The sequence below is a fragment of the Alligator mississippiensis genome, chromosome 5 (genome assembly GCF_030867095.1).
Source record: "Alligator mississippiensis isolate rAllMis1 chromosome 5, rAllMis1, whole genome shotgun sequence".
Lineage (NCBI taxonomy): Eukaryota > Metazoa > Chordata > Crocodylia > Alligatoridae > Alligator > Alligator mississippiensis.
Genome location: NC_081828.1, coordinates 215,485,037 through 215,501,542, shown reverse-complemented (window position 1 = coordinate 215,501,542; position 16,506 = coordinate 215,485,037). Strand labels below are relative to the sequence as shown.

The 16,506-nt window shown below is 43.2% G+C and overlaps 1 protein-coding gene across 6 annotated transcripts in view; it reads left to right on the top strand.

Moving 5' to 3' along the window:
* Window positions 1-16,506, top strand: part of SNAP47 (synaptosome associated protein 47) — a 38,908-nt gene that overhangs the window by 5,236 nt on the left and 17,166 nt on the right. For 5 of the 6 annotated variants that reach the window (XR_009462743.1, XM_006272549.4, XM_059729248.1 and 2 more), the window contains exons 2-3: window positions 3,826-4,387; window positions 13,134-13,618. Coding sequence is in view for 5 of the 6 variants with exons in the window: in XM_006272549.4 (XP_006272611.2) it covers window positions 3,891-4,387; window positions 13,134-13,618 (982 nt within the window). In the remaining variant the exon portion in view is untranslated. The remainder of the gene's footprint in view (window positions 1-3,825; window positions 4,388-13,133; window positions 13,619-16,506) is intronic. The other variant, XM_059729247.1, reaches the window with a different exon arrangement.

The window sequence follows — 16,506 nt, the reverse complement described above, 5'->3', positions numbered from 1 at the left end:
AGCCTTAATTATGTAAAGGAACTGGGAGAAAATACTCTCTGGATGGGAAGCTATTGGATGGTTGCACTGGAAAGGACAGTCTTGCAGACTTTTTCAAACCTTAAAAATGTTTTAACAGTCAGTCTGAGACTTGATAAACATTTTGAATCAGTCTCTTTCAAATCTGTACTTCGTAGGATGATGTATTGCTTCTCTCTGGTCTTGAAGGCGTTTTCATCTGAGAGACAATCGTTTCCAGTGAATAGGGACAGCATTGGAGTTGGGAAATGTTGATTTTGTTCCAGACTTTGGCACGTGTTCAATATGCAAGTTGTGTACCATTGCTGTGCCTTTAATTTCTTGACATTGATCTTCCCTGAATGAACACAGGTGATAGGAGAATTGTGCAAGGTGCTCAAAAACTATACTTCCTCAATTATAATATGATATGATACTAATATGTAATCCCAATTTTCAGCAGCTGAGTCTTGCAGGGGAAAGATGCGTTTTGTATGCCATACAATATGATAATTAAAAAACAAACAAACCTGTGTGTGTGTGCGGGGGCAGGGATTGTAATCCTACTAGGATTAAACTGCTGCAGTTCTGAACATAAAGCCAGGGCCTACCTTATACACCTGGAATTTGTAGGTGGCAACTTTGTTTGCATCAGATACTTGTGGAATAAGGAGCTATATTTGAGTAAAGGTGTTGGAATATGGCCCTGTGTGAGTAATCCTAATGTGAGTAGTCCCTTTGGCTTTAAATGTGACTGGCAATATAAATAATCAGGTTAGAAAGGTCATTGCCAGGGGTTTATGAATTCCTGTACTTGAGCATAAATGATTTGGTCATTACTAAATGCAGGGAGTTCTGCAGAGTATGGGAATTACAGATTATTGATAATCCAAACCAAGAGGAAAACCTTTCTTGCTTTAGGATTCCCCCAGGGGAAAGCAGATCCCATTGAAGTCAAATTAATAGCTAGGATCACAGTGTAAACATCTGTGTGGACTAATCTGATGGAAAGTGAGGAGGATTATGTCCTCTTTCTGATCTTTCATTGATAACACTGCATAATGCTCCAGAGCACCTTGAATACATAATGCAGCACTGAGCTGTCATTTTCTTAGGATGCATCCACGTTGTTAAGGAGATAATTAACGCACAAGTGTTTAAATCATTAGTGTTCAATGCGTGCTCGTAAGGAAGTGATGGATCACCATCCAGAACATAATGTGGAGATGAAGTCACTTGGGAATGTAGGTAGTTTTAATCATCATGATCATCACCTCGTGATCAGCTATCCTCAGTCTGAGGGCTGGCAACATAATAAACCAGTTCTCTCCACAGTTATTTATTCATTCATCAGTACTTTTTTTTTGTTAATTGTCTTGGCTAATTCTGTCCACTCCTTTTTGTCCTTTTTTCCCACCCTCTTCTTCCCCTCCTCCTCCTTCCACATATCCTGTCTTCTGTAAGCAGTTCCCTTTTTTGACAGCACATCCGAAAAACATTAATTCCCTTCTCTGAATTGGCTTGACAAGGTCTCGTGTCACATCAGTCCTCACCAGTATCTACGATCATTAGAGTATTTTTTTTCTTTTGGCTGCCCATGGCATTCCCCATTTGTTAATACGATTGTGTTTCAAGTGTTGCTAGGGGTTGTAATATTCAGGCATAAAAAGCTCTAGGAGTAGGAATAAATGAAAAAAAGGAGTGGTTGGCACTGTTGGGAAACGCAATTTTTGGGCTCTGGAGGAATCGTTGCCATTGGCAAGTGCTTTCTCATTGCTCCAAGAATACACTTGGTTTTCACTTGCCTGCTGTGGCAAATGCCAAACCTCTTCTGTGTCCTACCCTTGATTTCATGTCTCGATCATTTTGAAGGCTTTCCAGGGGAATGGCCAGGGGCTTAACCTGGAATAGGAGTGGGAAGACCCTTTCACGGGCCAGGAACTGGAGCCATTGTTCCAGCCACCAGCGACTGAGAAAGGGAAAGAGGTTTCATAAAATTTGGGATCAAATTTCTCCCCTGCCCCTGGCAGCTGTGGGGACGCAGGGATCCCAGGGTAGAGGCAGCAGAGTGGAGAGCCCCGAGCCCACGGTGAGCATCCTGCATCCACCCTCGCTCCACTTCGGCTGTGGTTAGGGGAGCAGGGAGGAGCGGAGGGCATGTGCCACCCACCCTCAGCCTGGCCAGGTCCACCCAGCCTCCCCTGCAGGAGAGAGACACAATTTGTGTTAAATTGCTGGAGTAACTAAATGGTCTGCAAATTGCCCGAGAGCTCCTCGTGGGGTTGGAGTGCTGCAGGAGCCGTGATGGCCCAGGGAACATACAAGAGGCAAGGGTCTTGTGCTATTTCTTACTGGGCCATCTGTATAGTTGGGGGAGACTCCTAGACAGTCTCTTAATGACCCAGGAGAAGTTCCCAGTCTCACTGTCTGATGACCCCCTCTCTGCACCCTGGCTGGGACAAGTGGTAATCCCAGAATCGATTAAAACCCACAGGCAGAAAGACCCCTTACTGGGCTCCACAATACACGACTGTCCTAGTGCCACTGGAGATGGGAGCATCCCACATCTCATGGTATTTGGATCCTCTGCAGGCTGCCTTTAACCACCTCTGCCTTTGCACTGAGGAGGAACAGGGTCCCCCATATCCATTGGGCCCAAAGGGTACTGGAGACCCGTTAGCAGGCACCTATGGGTCTAGCCATGCCTGGGCCTCGTTCAAAGCAGGCCTTGGGGTTACTTGGCTCTGGTGGGACCGACAGTCAGGGTGTTGGCAGGATGATTGGCTGGTGCTCCCTAAGCCCGGTATCATCGATGCTGCCCTGTCCCGAGGACAGGTACATGGTATTCTGCAGTTATCAGGAGGATAATGGCTCGGTCCTGCTTGCTCTTGCTCTGCCCTAGGTAGGGCTTTGACCAAGGCTCCCCACAGTCCTCCAGGTTTGTGATGTTGCTGTGGCCAGACATCTCACATTCACATCCATGCCACAGCCAGCAACAAAGCAGGGCTCAACAGAGGTATCTTTGGCCAGTATATGCAACAGCTCCTTTAAGAGCACATCACCTGCCGAGCAACCAAAACACGGTTGACATCATGGGCTCTTGTGCCTTCAGGACGTCCACTTTGGCTTGACACAGATGTCAATCTAGGTTGTGTCCATGGGTTGTCATCTCTATCATGACTCTGTCACAGGTAGTCTAGTTGTAATGGCTCTTAGGGGCCTGAGGGTGGTCTCTTCACCCCGGATAGAGAGCAGGTCCATGGCCTCTTGCCTCCAGCTTTGCAGGTGCAGACTTTCTGGTGCCCTTGCGGTGGGTGAGTGAGAGGGTGCCTGAGACTGCATCACTCTCAAAGCCAAGCTCCAAGGGGGGTGGTCCAGATGATGTCCACCTTGGTAGTCACTGGTGCTGGGGTCACTTCTGTGGCAGGGCTTGTGAGCCCAGAGCAGTGGTGTTGGGAGCAAGTCAGAGTGGTGTGTGTGTGTGTGTGTGTGCAAAGCAGAGCAAAGCACCATGGGTTGCTGGCAGACCAACCCATTCCCTAATGCACTTTGCCAGAGGGTACAGACATGACCATGAAGCGCGTCACAGTTCCTGTTCCATCCAGGGTCATTTCTCAGACATTTTGGGCCGCTTTGTGACTAAGAAAGTGAGGTTATAAATGATACCTAGAGTGCATTAAAGGCATTTGGAGCACTTGCAAGCATTTTATCTGTCCGTACCCTAAGATTGGGTACTCATAAGAGAGATGCCATTAGGGGTGTCCTTAACCTATGTATGTGCTAATTGACAGATCACTTTGTATGCTTTCTCCCCCATTTTCACTTTAGTTTCTCCTTGCTTTGGAGGTGGCAGTACCCTTGTCCTTGTGGAAGTGAATCTCGAGGGCGAGCTGATGAACGAGGACATACGCATCCATACCTGGCCCTGTTCTTATTACTTGGACACTGAGAAACGATGGGTCTCCGGCAGACTCTCTCTGACTCCTGTCGCAGTCAAATTTACAGCTGACAAGACGGGAGAGCTCCTGGTCCACTTCCATCTGTCCAGCATCAGTGAGATCAAGAAGGAGTCTTCCAATTTAATCTTCAGCTCCCTCACACTCCTGGAGAAGAACACCAAGCACTGGTTCAGCTCCCTCCAGCCCAGTAGAAATGTGGTCTTCAACATCCTCGAACACTTCTGGCGGGAGCAGCTGCTATCGCAGCACGGAGCTGAAGCCCAAGCAGCGTCTTTGGAGATGACCAAAGGGAAAGAACTAACTGGCTTGCTGGCCGGATCCCAGCAGCGGCTGGAGGACACGGCCAAGGTGCTGCAGTACCAGGGCGAGCAGTTTGATAATATCGTGAAAGGACTGAACAAGATCGAGTCTGACATGGATGTAGCCGACAGGTAGGGTAGCTCCATTTCAGCTTGAACGGTGACTGATGTGCATTGTACCTGTCTGAAACTTTATCATAGGGTTTTCAGCGTTTGCACATTGCTTTTTGTGCCCTCTTGTTTAAAGATGCAATTCTCCGCTCTTCCAGTTCCCTGCCTTGATTAGAAAATGTTGAATGTCTTTGCTGGCCTGGTGGCCGCAAATAATCTCTGAGGGCATATGTTCATGCCAGGTAAAAGTCAATCCCTGCTTCATTCACATGGATCCCAGGGTTAGTTTTGTCATAAGAGGGTCCTGCACCCCAAAGGATGGGTGACCGCAGGACTGAGCTCAGCTGCCGTTGCTGCACAAAGTGGACAAAGCTGGAATATTAACTTGAGGCATCATCCAGCTGTGGATGAGACAAGTGAGGGCTTTGGACTTGAGAGAAGGATTTCTTCCCCCTTGTATGCAAAGCCTGCAGTTTGGGATGGAAGGTATTTTAGCCATAGTACAGCTGTAGCCAGAGAATCGACTGTAGAAATAACACCTGTGTTCTCCATGTGAGTTTTCACATTGCACTTGTTTCACAGCTAAAATGCTTACTCCTGTTGCATCCCAGCAGACTTTAGGGAACAGTGAGCTGCTGGATCCTGCCTTGCTGTGTGCAACACTGAAGGGCTTGCTAAATTCTGCTAGCAAAACATGCTTTAGTTGTGATAGAAGAAGCAGAAGACATGGCCCAAGCTCTCTTATCAGATGCTGGAGTACTTGCAATGCTCAGAAATATTTTGCATTAAATATTGTAGGAAGTCAAATGTCTAAAACCATATCTGCATCTGAATTTGAAAGGTCAGGCGTCACTATTTCAGATGTTTTACCAATTATTGAAACCTGAAGTTAATGCCTTGTGTCCTGTAGTTTTGTATAGTGCAAGAAAAATCCATCGTCAACATGAAATAGGCTTGTAAGCTGATGTGCATGTTAAAGATGAGCAGGGATCCTGTGTTTTTTTTCCTGGAAAAAAAAAATCTTCAATTTTCATTTTAAACAAAAATAACCCCAAATCCACACTTTTTTTTCATGAGTCGAATGAAACACCACTAATCTATAGATATAGCGGTGTTTTGTTTTAAACATGAAAAAATGTGGATTTGGGGTTCCTTTTTTTTAAAAACTGAAACTTGCATTTTTTATTTATTTATTTATTTTTAATTAGCGAGAACCAGGATCCCTGAAGATGATCTCCTACAGAGTTACTTCTGGAAGGCAGAGTTGCATAAAGCAACTGATATAATGGAGTTCAAACTAGTTTCTTTTGGATGAAGCCTCTGTTTTTGAAAGGATGTTGGGTATAAGGGAAAGTGTTGATTTCCTAATGATCCATGATGATATTCTTTACATCCTTTAATGAGAAGCCAAAGAAACTGTAGGCTTCGGAAGCAGATTTTAAAGCTATATATGTAGTAACAAACAATGATCCAGAAGGTAAATACGCCTTCATTGTTTTTGGAAGAGATGCTTGTTTAGATTTTTGATTTAGATGCATTGGGAGGTATTATTTTGTCTTCCTGGATCTGAAAAACAAGTTTTTGAATCTTGGATTTACAGCTGGGAGGAGAATAAAGGAAGACAAACAAATGTTAGTTGAGATTCTTTTTTAGGGTTTAGCTGACATCTTTTACAGCACATAACAATCTTTAACTGAATCGTGTTTTAAGTCCCCACCTTACTTTTTGGGGACTCTTTCATTGTTCGTTTAATTTTTCGTTTGGTTTTCGTGCAACTGTAGAAATACAAGCAGAAATCATGCTTGTAATACAGGGAAACAAAATATTAATTCTGATCAGTGGCTAAATCTGAAATAATGATTATAATGTCAGTTGACTCTTACGGTACATTCTTACTTGAATGGCCAGAGATGAGGGAAACCGAGAACTTTCGACTCTCGGCCAGTTGCCCTCTTTTGAAAGTTGCTGTGTGAGTAGTAGCTGTGTAGATCATCTTTCTCGCATGCTATTTTCAGTGTTTATGGGGTCCTGTGCAGAAGGAGACCTTGATATATTTGTTTTGCATTAACCCTTTCATATTTTCTGCCATCTGGATAAATGGGGTTGCACGAACAATATCAGCTTTGGATGTTGCCCTCACAAGAGAGCAACAGTTTTGGTATTGCCCAATGTAGAACACTTAAGATGTTGAAGTACATGGTAGTCATCGCTTCTGAGTCTTCTGCAAGAGGTCTTGATCATGCCCATAAGGATTTTTTCCTGGGGAGAAGAGCAAACTGCAACAGGGAGGCAGAGGATCCTGTTTAAGGCATTAGAGAGTACAGCAGACATGACCCACAGGCAGGTGCGGGCGGCTAAACAGGGGCTGGCTGTAGGAAGCAACCAGGGATCTTTAGGGTTGTAAGTACCTGCTCCCTAGCAATAAAACAGTAGGGTAGAGCTCAGGGGAGGCAGGAAGAAAACCATAGCAGCTTAGCCAGAGAAACAACAGTAGGCTGCTCATTAAGCTGAAAGGGCAGGCGCACCTGCGGCTGGTCAGGGGGGCACCTGATCAGAAGAAGAGGAGCTTGGGGGATATACACCTGGGCAGAAGGACCAGTGTGGCTCTGAACTCTGCAAGGAGGGGAGCTCCTGCCAGCTTGGGCTGGAAAGGAGCAGAAGCTGCGAGCCTGGAAAGGAGTCCAAGAGGCTGGGAGGGAGCAGGGGGAAGAAGCTTTTGCAGCGGCATAGCAAGTGGGAAACGGCTTGCTGGTGACTGTTCCTGAGCAGAGGACCCGGTTGTGGCTGCAGTGGAGATTTGGAGGCCATGCAGCAGGATGTTTGGGGCATGCTGCATTTCAGGACCTGCAAAGGGGTAGGGGGTGTGAAGGGGCCCCAGGCCAAGGGCTGAGCAGAGTAAGACAGGCTAAGGCAGGGGTAAAATCAAGATGGTGCCCAGAGCCCAGAGAAATAAATAGTGCCTTAGTAGGACCAGGGGTCTGGCAAGCTGGCGAATGAATTGAGAGTAAGACCTGTGTGGAGTGGGCACGGCTATGGAGAAGGCTGGAGGCCACAGTTCATGCCCCTAAGGTGAGTTAGTGTCTTGAGGGCACTGATGGGGATCTGTTAGTGGGACAGGTGCCAGTGGGGCATGGAGCAGTAGTGGATTTTGGGTCCGTTGCTATGAGCTGGACTGGGGCTTGGCCAATAGGTGAAGCTATGCCAAGTGGGGATCTGGTGGGCATGCTTGGGGATTGGGAATCGCCTCCTAAGGTAGACTTACAACATCCATTAAGGTGGGGCAGTGAGGCATTTGCTATCCCTGTTGGGCGGAGTGGGGCAGGTAGCTTGGCCACTATGGGGTATCACACGAGCCAACAGACCAGCCTCTACCTTCACCAAAGGGAGTATAGGATGATGTTCATCTCTGTACCCACAAGGCTTTTGCACTACTTAAACCCTATTTAAAATTCCAAGTTAGGAGCGATTTTTGAGGGACAGCGATCACCTGCGTAAATGGATGAATTGCACCCTGATCGCTTCATTACTTTTTAAAGGAACTTGAGAGGATGAATGACTGTCTCCAGTAAGCAGATGGATCAGAGGTGCCTTCTAGAAACCTAAAATAAAATAGTAATGAAATCATTCATTCTAGATAGAAAATAATCCCTTTTGACTAGACATGACAGGTTTGCTAGATCTAGTTTTATACCTAGGTGATATTTCACTGATCTTATGCTCCTAGACTATCACTATTTGTGTAGCTGGACTTTTCTTCTATAGAGACTTAGTAGGTACGCTTTAGCAGACCCCGTTGTTTTCAGTAATTAACACATTAAACATGTGTTTTGATCATCCTATTAGAATTATACATCCTGAAGTACTATAAACGTTGCTATTTACTTGCCACTTTTTTACCTAGGTCTTAGCAGTATTCACCAGTAGATCCCAAAGCACTTTACAGGTCAGTGTCTTTATCCCCGTGTCTTGGACAGAAAAACTGAGGCACACCAATGAGAAATGACAGCTGAAAGAAAGTATCTGTTTTAATCCTGGTTTTTGAAAAATAATCATGTGATGAAAGTGTCCATGCTTGATTTCAGCTCAAGAGTGTGCATCTTGAGAAGTTGAGCAGATTTTGATCTATTAATTTTAACTTTCCTGGGTTGCAAGGAAACCCCTGTGTTGGCTTTGCTGTGAGTATATTTATACTGCACATGTATAAAAACCAGGAGGATTTCAGTGAAACCTTATTAGAGGGATAGTTCTTTAATAAGGGATACTTTCAGGCCCATTTTTTTGAAACTGTTATTACCAGGGATCCTGGCTTTCTCTGATTTAAAAAAAAAAAAAAATCCCCAATTTTTGGTTTAAAAAACAGTACCCCAAAATCCACATTTTGCATGATTTAAAATGAAACGCTGCTATATTGATATCGGTATACTAAACATGTTTAGTTTAATCACGGAAAACTGGATTTGGGGCTACCTTAAAAAAATATCTTCAATTTTTTTATTTTAAAAATCGGAGAAAACCAGGTTCCCTGGACTTATTACTAATTCTTGTTGATTTAGAATAAATTTCTTTGGGCTATGCAGAGTATGTGAGGATATTATTATCAGTGATTTATATTTAACTATTGCAGTGACTCTCAACCTTTTTAGACTCAAGGCACACCTCAGAAAATGCCACCTCTTTGTTTTCACTTGTTTTTTGACTACAAAAAATACTGGAGCAATTCTTCCCTTGCAGAGAACTCAGAAAGATCACAGCAGGAGAGAATATTTTTACCGCTACGCATTCCTTTTTTAAATCTCTGGTTTATCTTGTGAATCATGTTTGCATACCTTACAGTGCTAATAGTATACAGCATCCTTGCAACACCCTTGAAAGGATCTTAAGGCACCCCAGGGTGCTGCAGTACTCTGATGAGAATCACTGAACTATTAGAACAATTATCTGGGGTCTATTGAAGTCTGCCTGACTTGAACTCCGAACCCAGGTTGGGTGGTGGGGTTTAGTTTCTTCGTTTGTTTTGGTGATAAACTCTAAATTAAGCAACTGCTGTGGGGTCAATGCAACAAATTTTGTTTCAGTTTCCAGGCCTGCCTTATGCAGCGGGTCAGACAAGAAGATTATAAGGTCCTTTCTGACCTTAAGATGTGTGAAATTTGGACTCTAAGAGCTAAGATACTTTTTAAAGGACTATGGACTAATCTGTTGGCAATGGTGATTTTTGTGTTGCTCTTTATTCTGGAGTATTGGTGGCTGTGAAAGTTTTGTACTATGGAGGCACCCTATTAAAGCAGTAAAGAGATCAGTATGTTAATTTGCTTTCTTTTTGCTAAGGAACAGAACTTCATTATTAAATACAAGAAGCACACAGCAGCGTCTGTAAACGCTCAAAACTCAGACTGATCTCACCTTGCCCACGTGTAACACATTTTTGGATGATGGCAGAGCCCAGATATTTTATGAAGTTAGATTTTTTTGCCCTCTGTGCAAATGAAGGTTTGTGAACCAACATGGGCTAGATCTAGAATTTCAGAAAGGGGAGGTGCAGATGGTGAGGCACATCATCACCAGGGATGCTGGTTTTGTCTGATTTTAAAAAATAAATAAATAAATAAAAAATCCCCAATTTTTCAATTAAAAAAAAAGTAACCCGAAATCCACATTTTTCAATAATTAAAATGAAACGCCACTAATATATATAGATTTAGTGGCATTTAATTTTAATCATGGAACAATGTGGATTTTGGATTATTCTTTTTAAACTGAAAATTGGGGATTTTTAAAAATCTGACAAAACCAGGATCCCTTATCACACACAAAACAACAGCTATCTTTCTGGGGTCATCCGACCCTAGCTGCCTCCTGCCCTTTGGGCAGGGGGCTAGACCCAGTGAATCTCACAAAGTCCCTTCCAGCCCTAATGTGTCTGAAATCTATGACATGCACATTTTTCTGCAGTTAAACATAAATTAGGCACTTGACTAATATGCTAGGGGCCTTGGGCTGTATTATTCTGTTTCATATTGAAGCGAAAGCAAATCCAACTCCCTTAGAACATGTTGAAAATGATCTGCAGGGCTGTGAAATAGGAGCTTTGTTGCCAGGAGGAGCTAACGGACGGCAGAATTGCAGAGCAAAGGATGGCTTGATTGGTGGAACATCAAGACCTTTAAAAAGAAGAGAGGGTCGTTAATGAAGAGTGGGGAAGGGAATAGGTTATAATGAGCCATTAAGTCATTAGATTCGCTCAGTACTGCCTACCTAGAAAGGCTACAACCACCCAATTTGGGTGGAGCAGGAATCAAGGGAAGGTGCAAGTGCACCAGTGACTCCCCCACCCCCAGGTCCACCGCTCTGAACCAGCCTGGGGTATCTACAGCCCCAAGCAGCTATTGGGGCCAGCTGGGATGCTCCAGCTGTGTGAAGAAACAAGCACACCCTTTAAAATAGAAGCCACATTAAACAGTTGAGCAGCTCACCCTACATTTGGGAACTGGCCATGAATTGTGTGGTTTGCAAAAGACCCGGGTATATATAACGTGGATTTTGCTGCATTGTCTTCTTATATCTACAACATAATATACAATACACCAAATGTTGCTCTCGTGCCTGAGCATAGAGGTTTCAGGGGGCAAAGATAAGTTTGACATGCAAGCAAGGTATTGCAGAGACCAGCGAGTTTATCTGTTTGTTCCTGGACTACAAGGTGCTTTAGATACAAGATTAGGTCCCAGCTCTAAGGAAAATCCCCAGCCCTGATCCTGCAGTTTGCACTATCAGTGAGCTCTCAAGAAGCCAAGAAGAGTTGCTCCAACCCTACAGTAGGTTTAGTACTGCATATTGTGATCATAAATCAGACTTGCGGCACCCCGGCCTTAATCTGGGGAGGTTGAGTGCACTTGCAGGCCCAGTTCTTCTCTGCCTGCAACATCATGGGCTCTAAAGCAGCAATTGTGTGAAACTTTTGACTTCTCTTGCTTCAAAGCCTACTGCATCTCTCTCAGTGCATTTTTTGTTTGAGGAGTTTTACTGTACCTCCGTAGTCAGCCAGAAGCTCCTGGTCCATTGCTTTATCTTCCATGCTACGTATGTCAATACACGATGGTTGTATTGTAGTTGGGTGCAGGTTCTTGCAACAGTTTTTTGAACTACCATTTTTTTATTCATAAATTCAGTTCCCAGTATCTATTCTATTCTCTTTCTCTCTCTCTCTCTCTCTCTCTCTCTCTCTCTCTCTCAAAGTAGCTTGATTTTATTTTAAATTTTAAATTTTGTTTTTTACCCCCTGGGCAGGGTTTGAATCTTGAGTAGAAGTCTGATGGCTAGTGAACAAAGAATATTCAGTGAATATTCCTCTTTTAAACTGGGTCTGCTGCCAAACTAATCAGGGTCTTGAATTCTCAACGGCGTTTCTACTTGTGCAAGTGCCTGTTTTAAAACATCCGTACCAGGATAGCCCCAGCACAGTGTGTCGCTTCATTGGGTGGCACCTCTGCCAGAGGACAGAAAAAGCAACAAACACGTTAATTCAAAATCGTCCCCCACAAATTCCAATAAACTAGTAAAGCTTGTAAAGTGAGTTGTTGTTTCAAGATGTCTTTTGAAGTTTTTCAGTAGTAAATGCCATCCATTGTGCACTTACTATGCATGTGAAGGTGTTGCACGTCTTCATTGCAACATTTTTCATTTGGGATGATTTTGCCTTGAGCAGAGGGGACTGGACTACATGAGCTTGTGAAGTCCCTTCCAGCCCTACTTTTGTATGACCTTATATTTTGACCTATTCTCCCAAATGGGGGAGGACTTGAACATCTCTTCCCTTCATTGGTAGGGTCTATCATAGGCAGTGGAGGGGAGATTGGTCTTATACCCTTCTACTCTCCCCCTTTTATGTTTAAAAGGCAGTGGCTAATGGTGAGGGAATAGCCCGTTTGGAAAAAGATGTCAAAAAAAGAACAAATCTCATTGAGGGGAAAATGCATGAGGAGCATCTTCTCCCGTTTCTACCCACCAATTCTCAAACTTTGAGCAAAACTCAGCCCTTTTGTTGGTGGATAACAAACTCAAACACCATAGTCCAAAGTAGGAGTCTTGATTCCCTGGTTCAGTTTCCATCTCTGACATGGACCTGTCTTGGGCAGCTTCTCTCTTGAATTTTCCACTTTCTAAATTGAATAAAATGGAATTTAAGGTAAAGGACATTGTTGGCACGAGAATAAATGGGTTTTGCCAAAAGCAATTGCTTTTGCCAGAGGATTGGATTCAGAGTGTGATAGACAGGGATCCTGGTTTTCTCTGATTTTAAAAAATCCCCAATTTTCAGTTTTAAAAAAAGTAACTCAAAATCCACCTATTTCCATGATTAAAATAAAACACCACTAATATAGCTATAATGGTGTTTCATTTTAATCACAGGGAAAAATGTGGATTTTTGGGGTTTTGTTTTTTTTAAACAAAAATTGGGTTTTTTGTGTTTTGTTTTGTTTTTTAATAGGAGAAAACCAGGATCCCTGGTGATAGGTCTGTGTAATTCTGTTTCGCTTAAGGGGTGTCAAGGCTTTTAGCTATTTTTTTTATAGTGTTTAGAGATCTTTTGATGTTTAATGCTCTAACATGCAAAGTGATTTTTTTTTTTTTAAATGCTTGTAAGAATAAAATCTGTTTTCTAGTGTTTTTCTCCTTAGTTAAAACAGTTAATTTGCTTTGGATTAAGAGGATGGCATGGACTGTCCACTGACTTGCTTTCTTTTTACGTTATGCTTTTCATCACTAGATTGTTGACTGAACTCGAATCTCCTTCTTGGTGGCCGTTTAGCAGCAAACTCTGGAAATCGCCACTGGAAACAAAGCCAAAGGAAACTGCCACAATTTCCAACTCGAAGAACCAAGCGGAAGTTCTTCTCAGGATCCCAGTTATCATCACCCACAGAACAGACGCTAGCGTCAAGCCAGGAAAACTCACGCTCCTGGTTTCTGGCTTGGAAATCAGTGACTGCAATTCTCAGGTCATTCACCGGTTCGAATTGAAAGACGTAGATGATATCAAAGTGCATACGCCATATGAGATCAGCGTTCGTCAGAGGTTTATTGGCAAGCCAGACATCTCTTACCAGCTGCTGTCAGCAAAGATGCCAAACGCCATCCCGATCTTGGAAATGCAGTTTAGCAAGAAGATCCAGTTTCTGGAGGATGCGTTGGGATTTGTCTCCACGAGGAAGTCCCCCCAGGCGGATTTGGGCAGTTCCATTTGGCAGGCAGGTAAATGAGAAACAAAGCGATCTGCCAGGAAGTCGGTTTGTCGACAAACAACATTCTTTAATTGTTGACAAAACTTAGAGGAACGCTATGTAGGTCTTACAGTGCCAGTCTCTTCCCACTCTTGGCATAGTCTAACGGAGATGAGATCAAGCCAACGATAACAAAGAAAGCTTTGATAGGAAGAGATCGTCGTCTGCCAGCTTTGAGGGGAACTGGCACTTGTGTACGAGGGCAAGGGGTGGGGTGTGGAGATGGAGATGATATGGGCAAACTTGCGCTGAATATGCTTGGATTATGATTTCACCTGGGTTTGATTTATTTTTCTGTTCTCAGGCCTACCTTTTCAGAAGTCATTAGCAGGGATCCTGGTTTTCTCTGATTTAAAAATATCCCAATTTTTTAATTAAAAAAAAGTAACCAAAAATCCACTTTTTTTTTTTTTTTGTGATCAATATGAAATGCTGCTAATATCTCTCTCTCTGTCTCGATTTATATAGTGGTGTTTCATTTTGATCATGGAAAAAAATAACACAAAGAAAGTAACCTATTAAAAAAAGTAACTCGACCCAAAATCCACATTTTTCCATGATCACCACTGTGTGTGTGTGTGTGTGTGTGTGTGTGTGTACATACGTACACATGCACACGTATATGTGTATATATATACCTATTGGTGATCACGGAAAAAAGTGGATTTTGGATTACTTTTTTAATGTGAAAATTGGGGATCTTTTTTAAATTGAAGAAAACCAGGATCCCATGTCATTTGCAGTCATGGGCTGTTTGAATTTTGGGTGCTTTATTGGAGACATCCTAAAAGGGAAGGGGTTTTTCAGAAACAGATAACTGTTTTGTCAGGGTGGACAGTCAGAAATCGAGTTGCCCAAACTCGCTGCTGGCAGCTTTGAAAAAATGACGAGCTGGGATGTGAGCTTCTTTCAGCTTCTGGTCCACATTTTTTAGTTGCTTTTTGTTTCGAGTCCATTGCCTTCGTGCCTTGCTTTTGACTAAGGTTGTTTTCCATCCATGCCTCACCAGCGTGTATCCTAGCCTTTTTTCCTTTTGGATGGCAATCACAGCAAGTAGCTGTACACTGAACCTGTCATTCATTTAATTACAGCCTGTTTAAAACTGCTGACTTCCAGCTCAGCGGGACTTAAAACAGGCAAGGTGTTAAACACCAACTTCAATAAACTTGACCCCAATAATAACAGACCATGTAGCAGCAGAGCTCCCTTCATTCTGCTTCCTGTAACACGGAGCTCATTTTAAAAGCCATAATCTTTTGTGCACTAACATATACTGGTTAACAGTAACCAGATTAATTCAGTCTAACTACTATAAGACAAATGCTGAGGAACTTTTCCACAACAGCCAGAATATAGTTAGCCATTTGCACTTTCTCCCCTTGCTATTTCTGCTAGCACCAGCTTCTTTAACCTGGGTGGGAGAAAAATGGGGTTAACCCTGATTCCCTTTCAAACATAGATGACCCTTGGGTAACATGATGGGGGGATAAAGATTAGTATCCTAAAATAGTAGGTAAGACTCAGTTGGGTCCGGAGGATTTGAAGTGTATAATTAACCAAGGAACAAACCTGTTAAATGGATACGTTCCCAGCACTTTAAGCATTGAACTGCAACAGAAAGCCGACAGAAAGCTTGCTGTGCACCAGACTAAAATTGGATTCCAGCAGGGAGCAAAATGTTCCCTTGCTGACCAGTCATCAAGGACTGAGGCTTGGAAAAGCTTGTTAATTTTTAAGGAAGTAACTCTTGGACACCTGGCACCAAAATGTCAGCACAACAGCTTGGAGGGAAAACAACCTGCTGATTTCTCAGCACTAAGTTATGCAGGCAAATTGGTGTTCAGTTCCTGATGGTCTTAATGCTGGTTACATAAAATAATTAGGTATACAGCCTTACTTGCCTCATTTCCCACCACTCTGCTCTGTTTGCATCTGAGTCAGTAAGTTTGAAAAAGTTGTTCTCCTCCCCCCTCCCCACCTGCGTTTTCACTGTTTAAGTTGGAAACGCCAGTGAGAGCAACTGGAGGTTGTGGAAATCTTGACTTCTGCAACTCCACCAAAACTTCTCCCTTGTTTGTTCAGTCCACATCCTTTGCCACTAATACTTCTTGCCACGAGATGGCAGTCACTGACTGCGTTTCAGTCTCTTTTTTTTTTTCTCGTCCCTTCCTGTGATGGAAAAAATACTGCCTTTCTTTTTTTCTTTTTCTAAAGGGGGGGAAGGGATGTCAGCTTTTAATTCCTAGACTACATGGATTTTCTGTAGAGATACCATCACATTTATCAACTTCTTTGACAGCAGATGCTACCGCATAACATGCCATGGTTTTGAGTATTCGGGACTGTGCAGATTTTTGGTACAAAATAATGCCATTTTAATACTATTCATTCCATCCAGGAAAAGCACACACCAGCTGCAGAGACTTCCTCAGCCTGACGAAGGGTTTTTAAACCCGAAAGCTTGCTAATTTTTTGTTTTCCAGCTATTTAAGTTGGTGTAATAAAAGATATCGGTTTACCCAAAGAACCTTGTCTGCCTTTGTCCTTAGACCAACACGGCTACAACCTACACCCTGCCATTTTAATACCCATCCAAAAACAACCATTGACATGGTCCTAAAGCAAGTTAGTATCCCATACAAACTGTTGCTTTGTTGAACCAGTTCTCAGATTGCATTGGATCTGCTAGTGAAGCCTTATTCTGTTGGCCAAAGCTGTAACTGGTGTTTAACCACCTACTGTTACCTGCTGCTTCTTCCTTAGTAAGATTTCTACCCTGCTGGACTGGACTTTGAGGCTTATCCAGTCCTGTCTTCAGTGAAGTCTGGTGATAGCTACTTCAGAAGAAGATGTGAGATG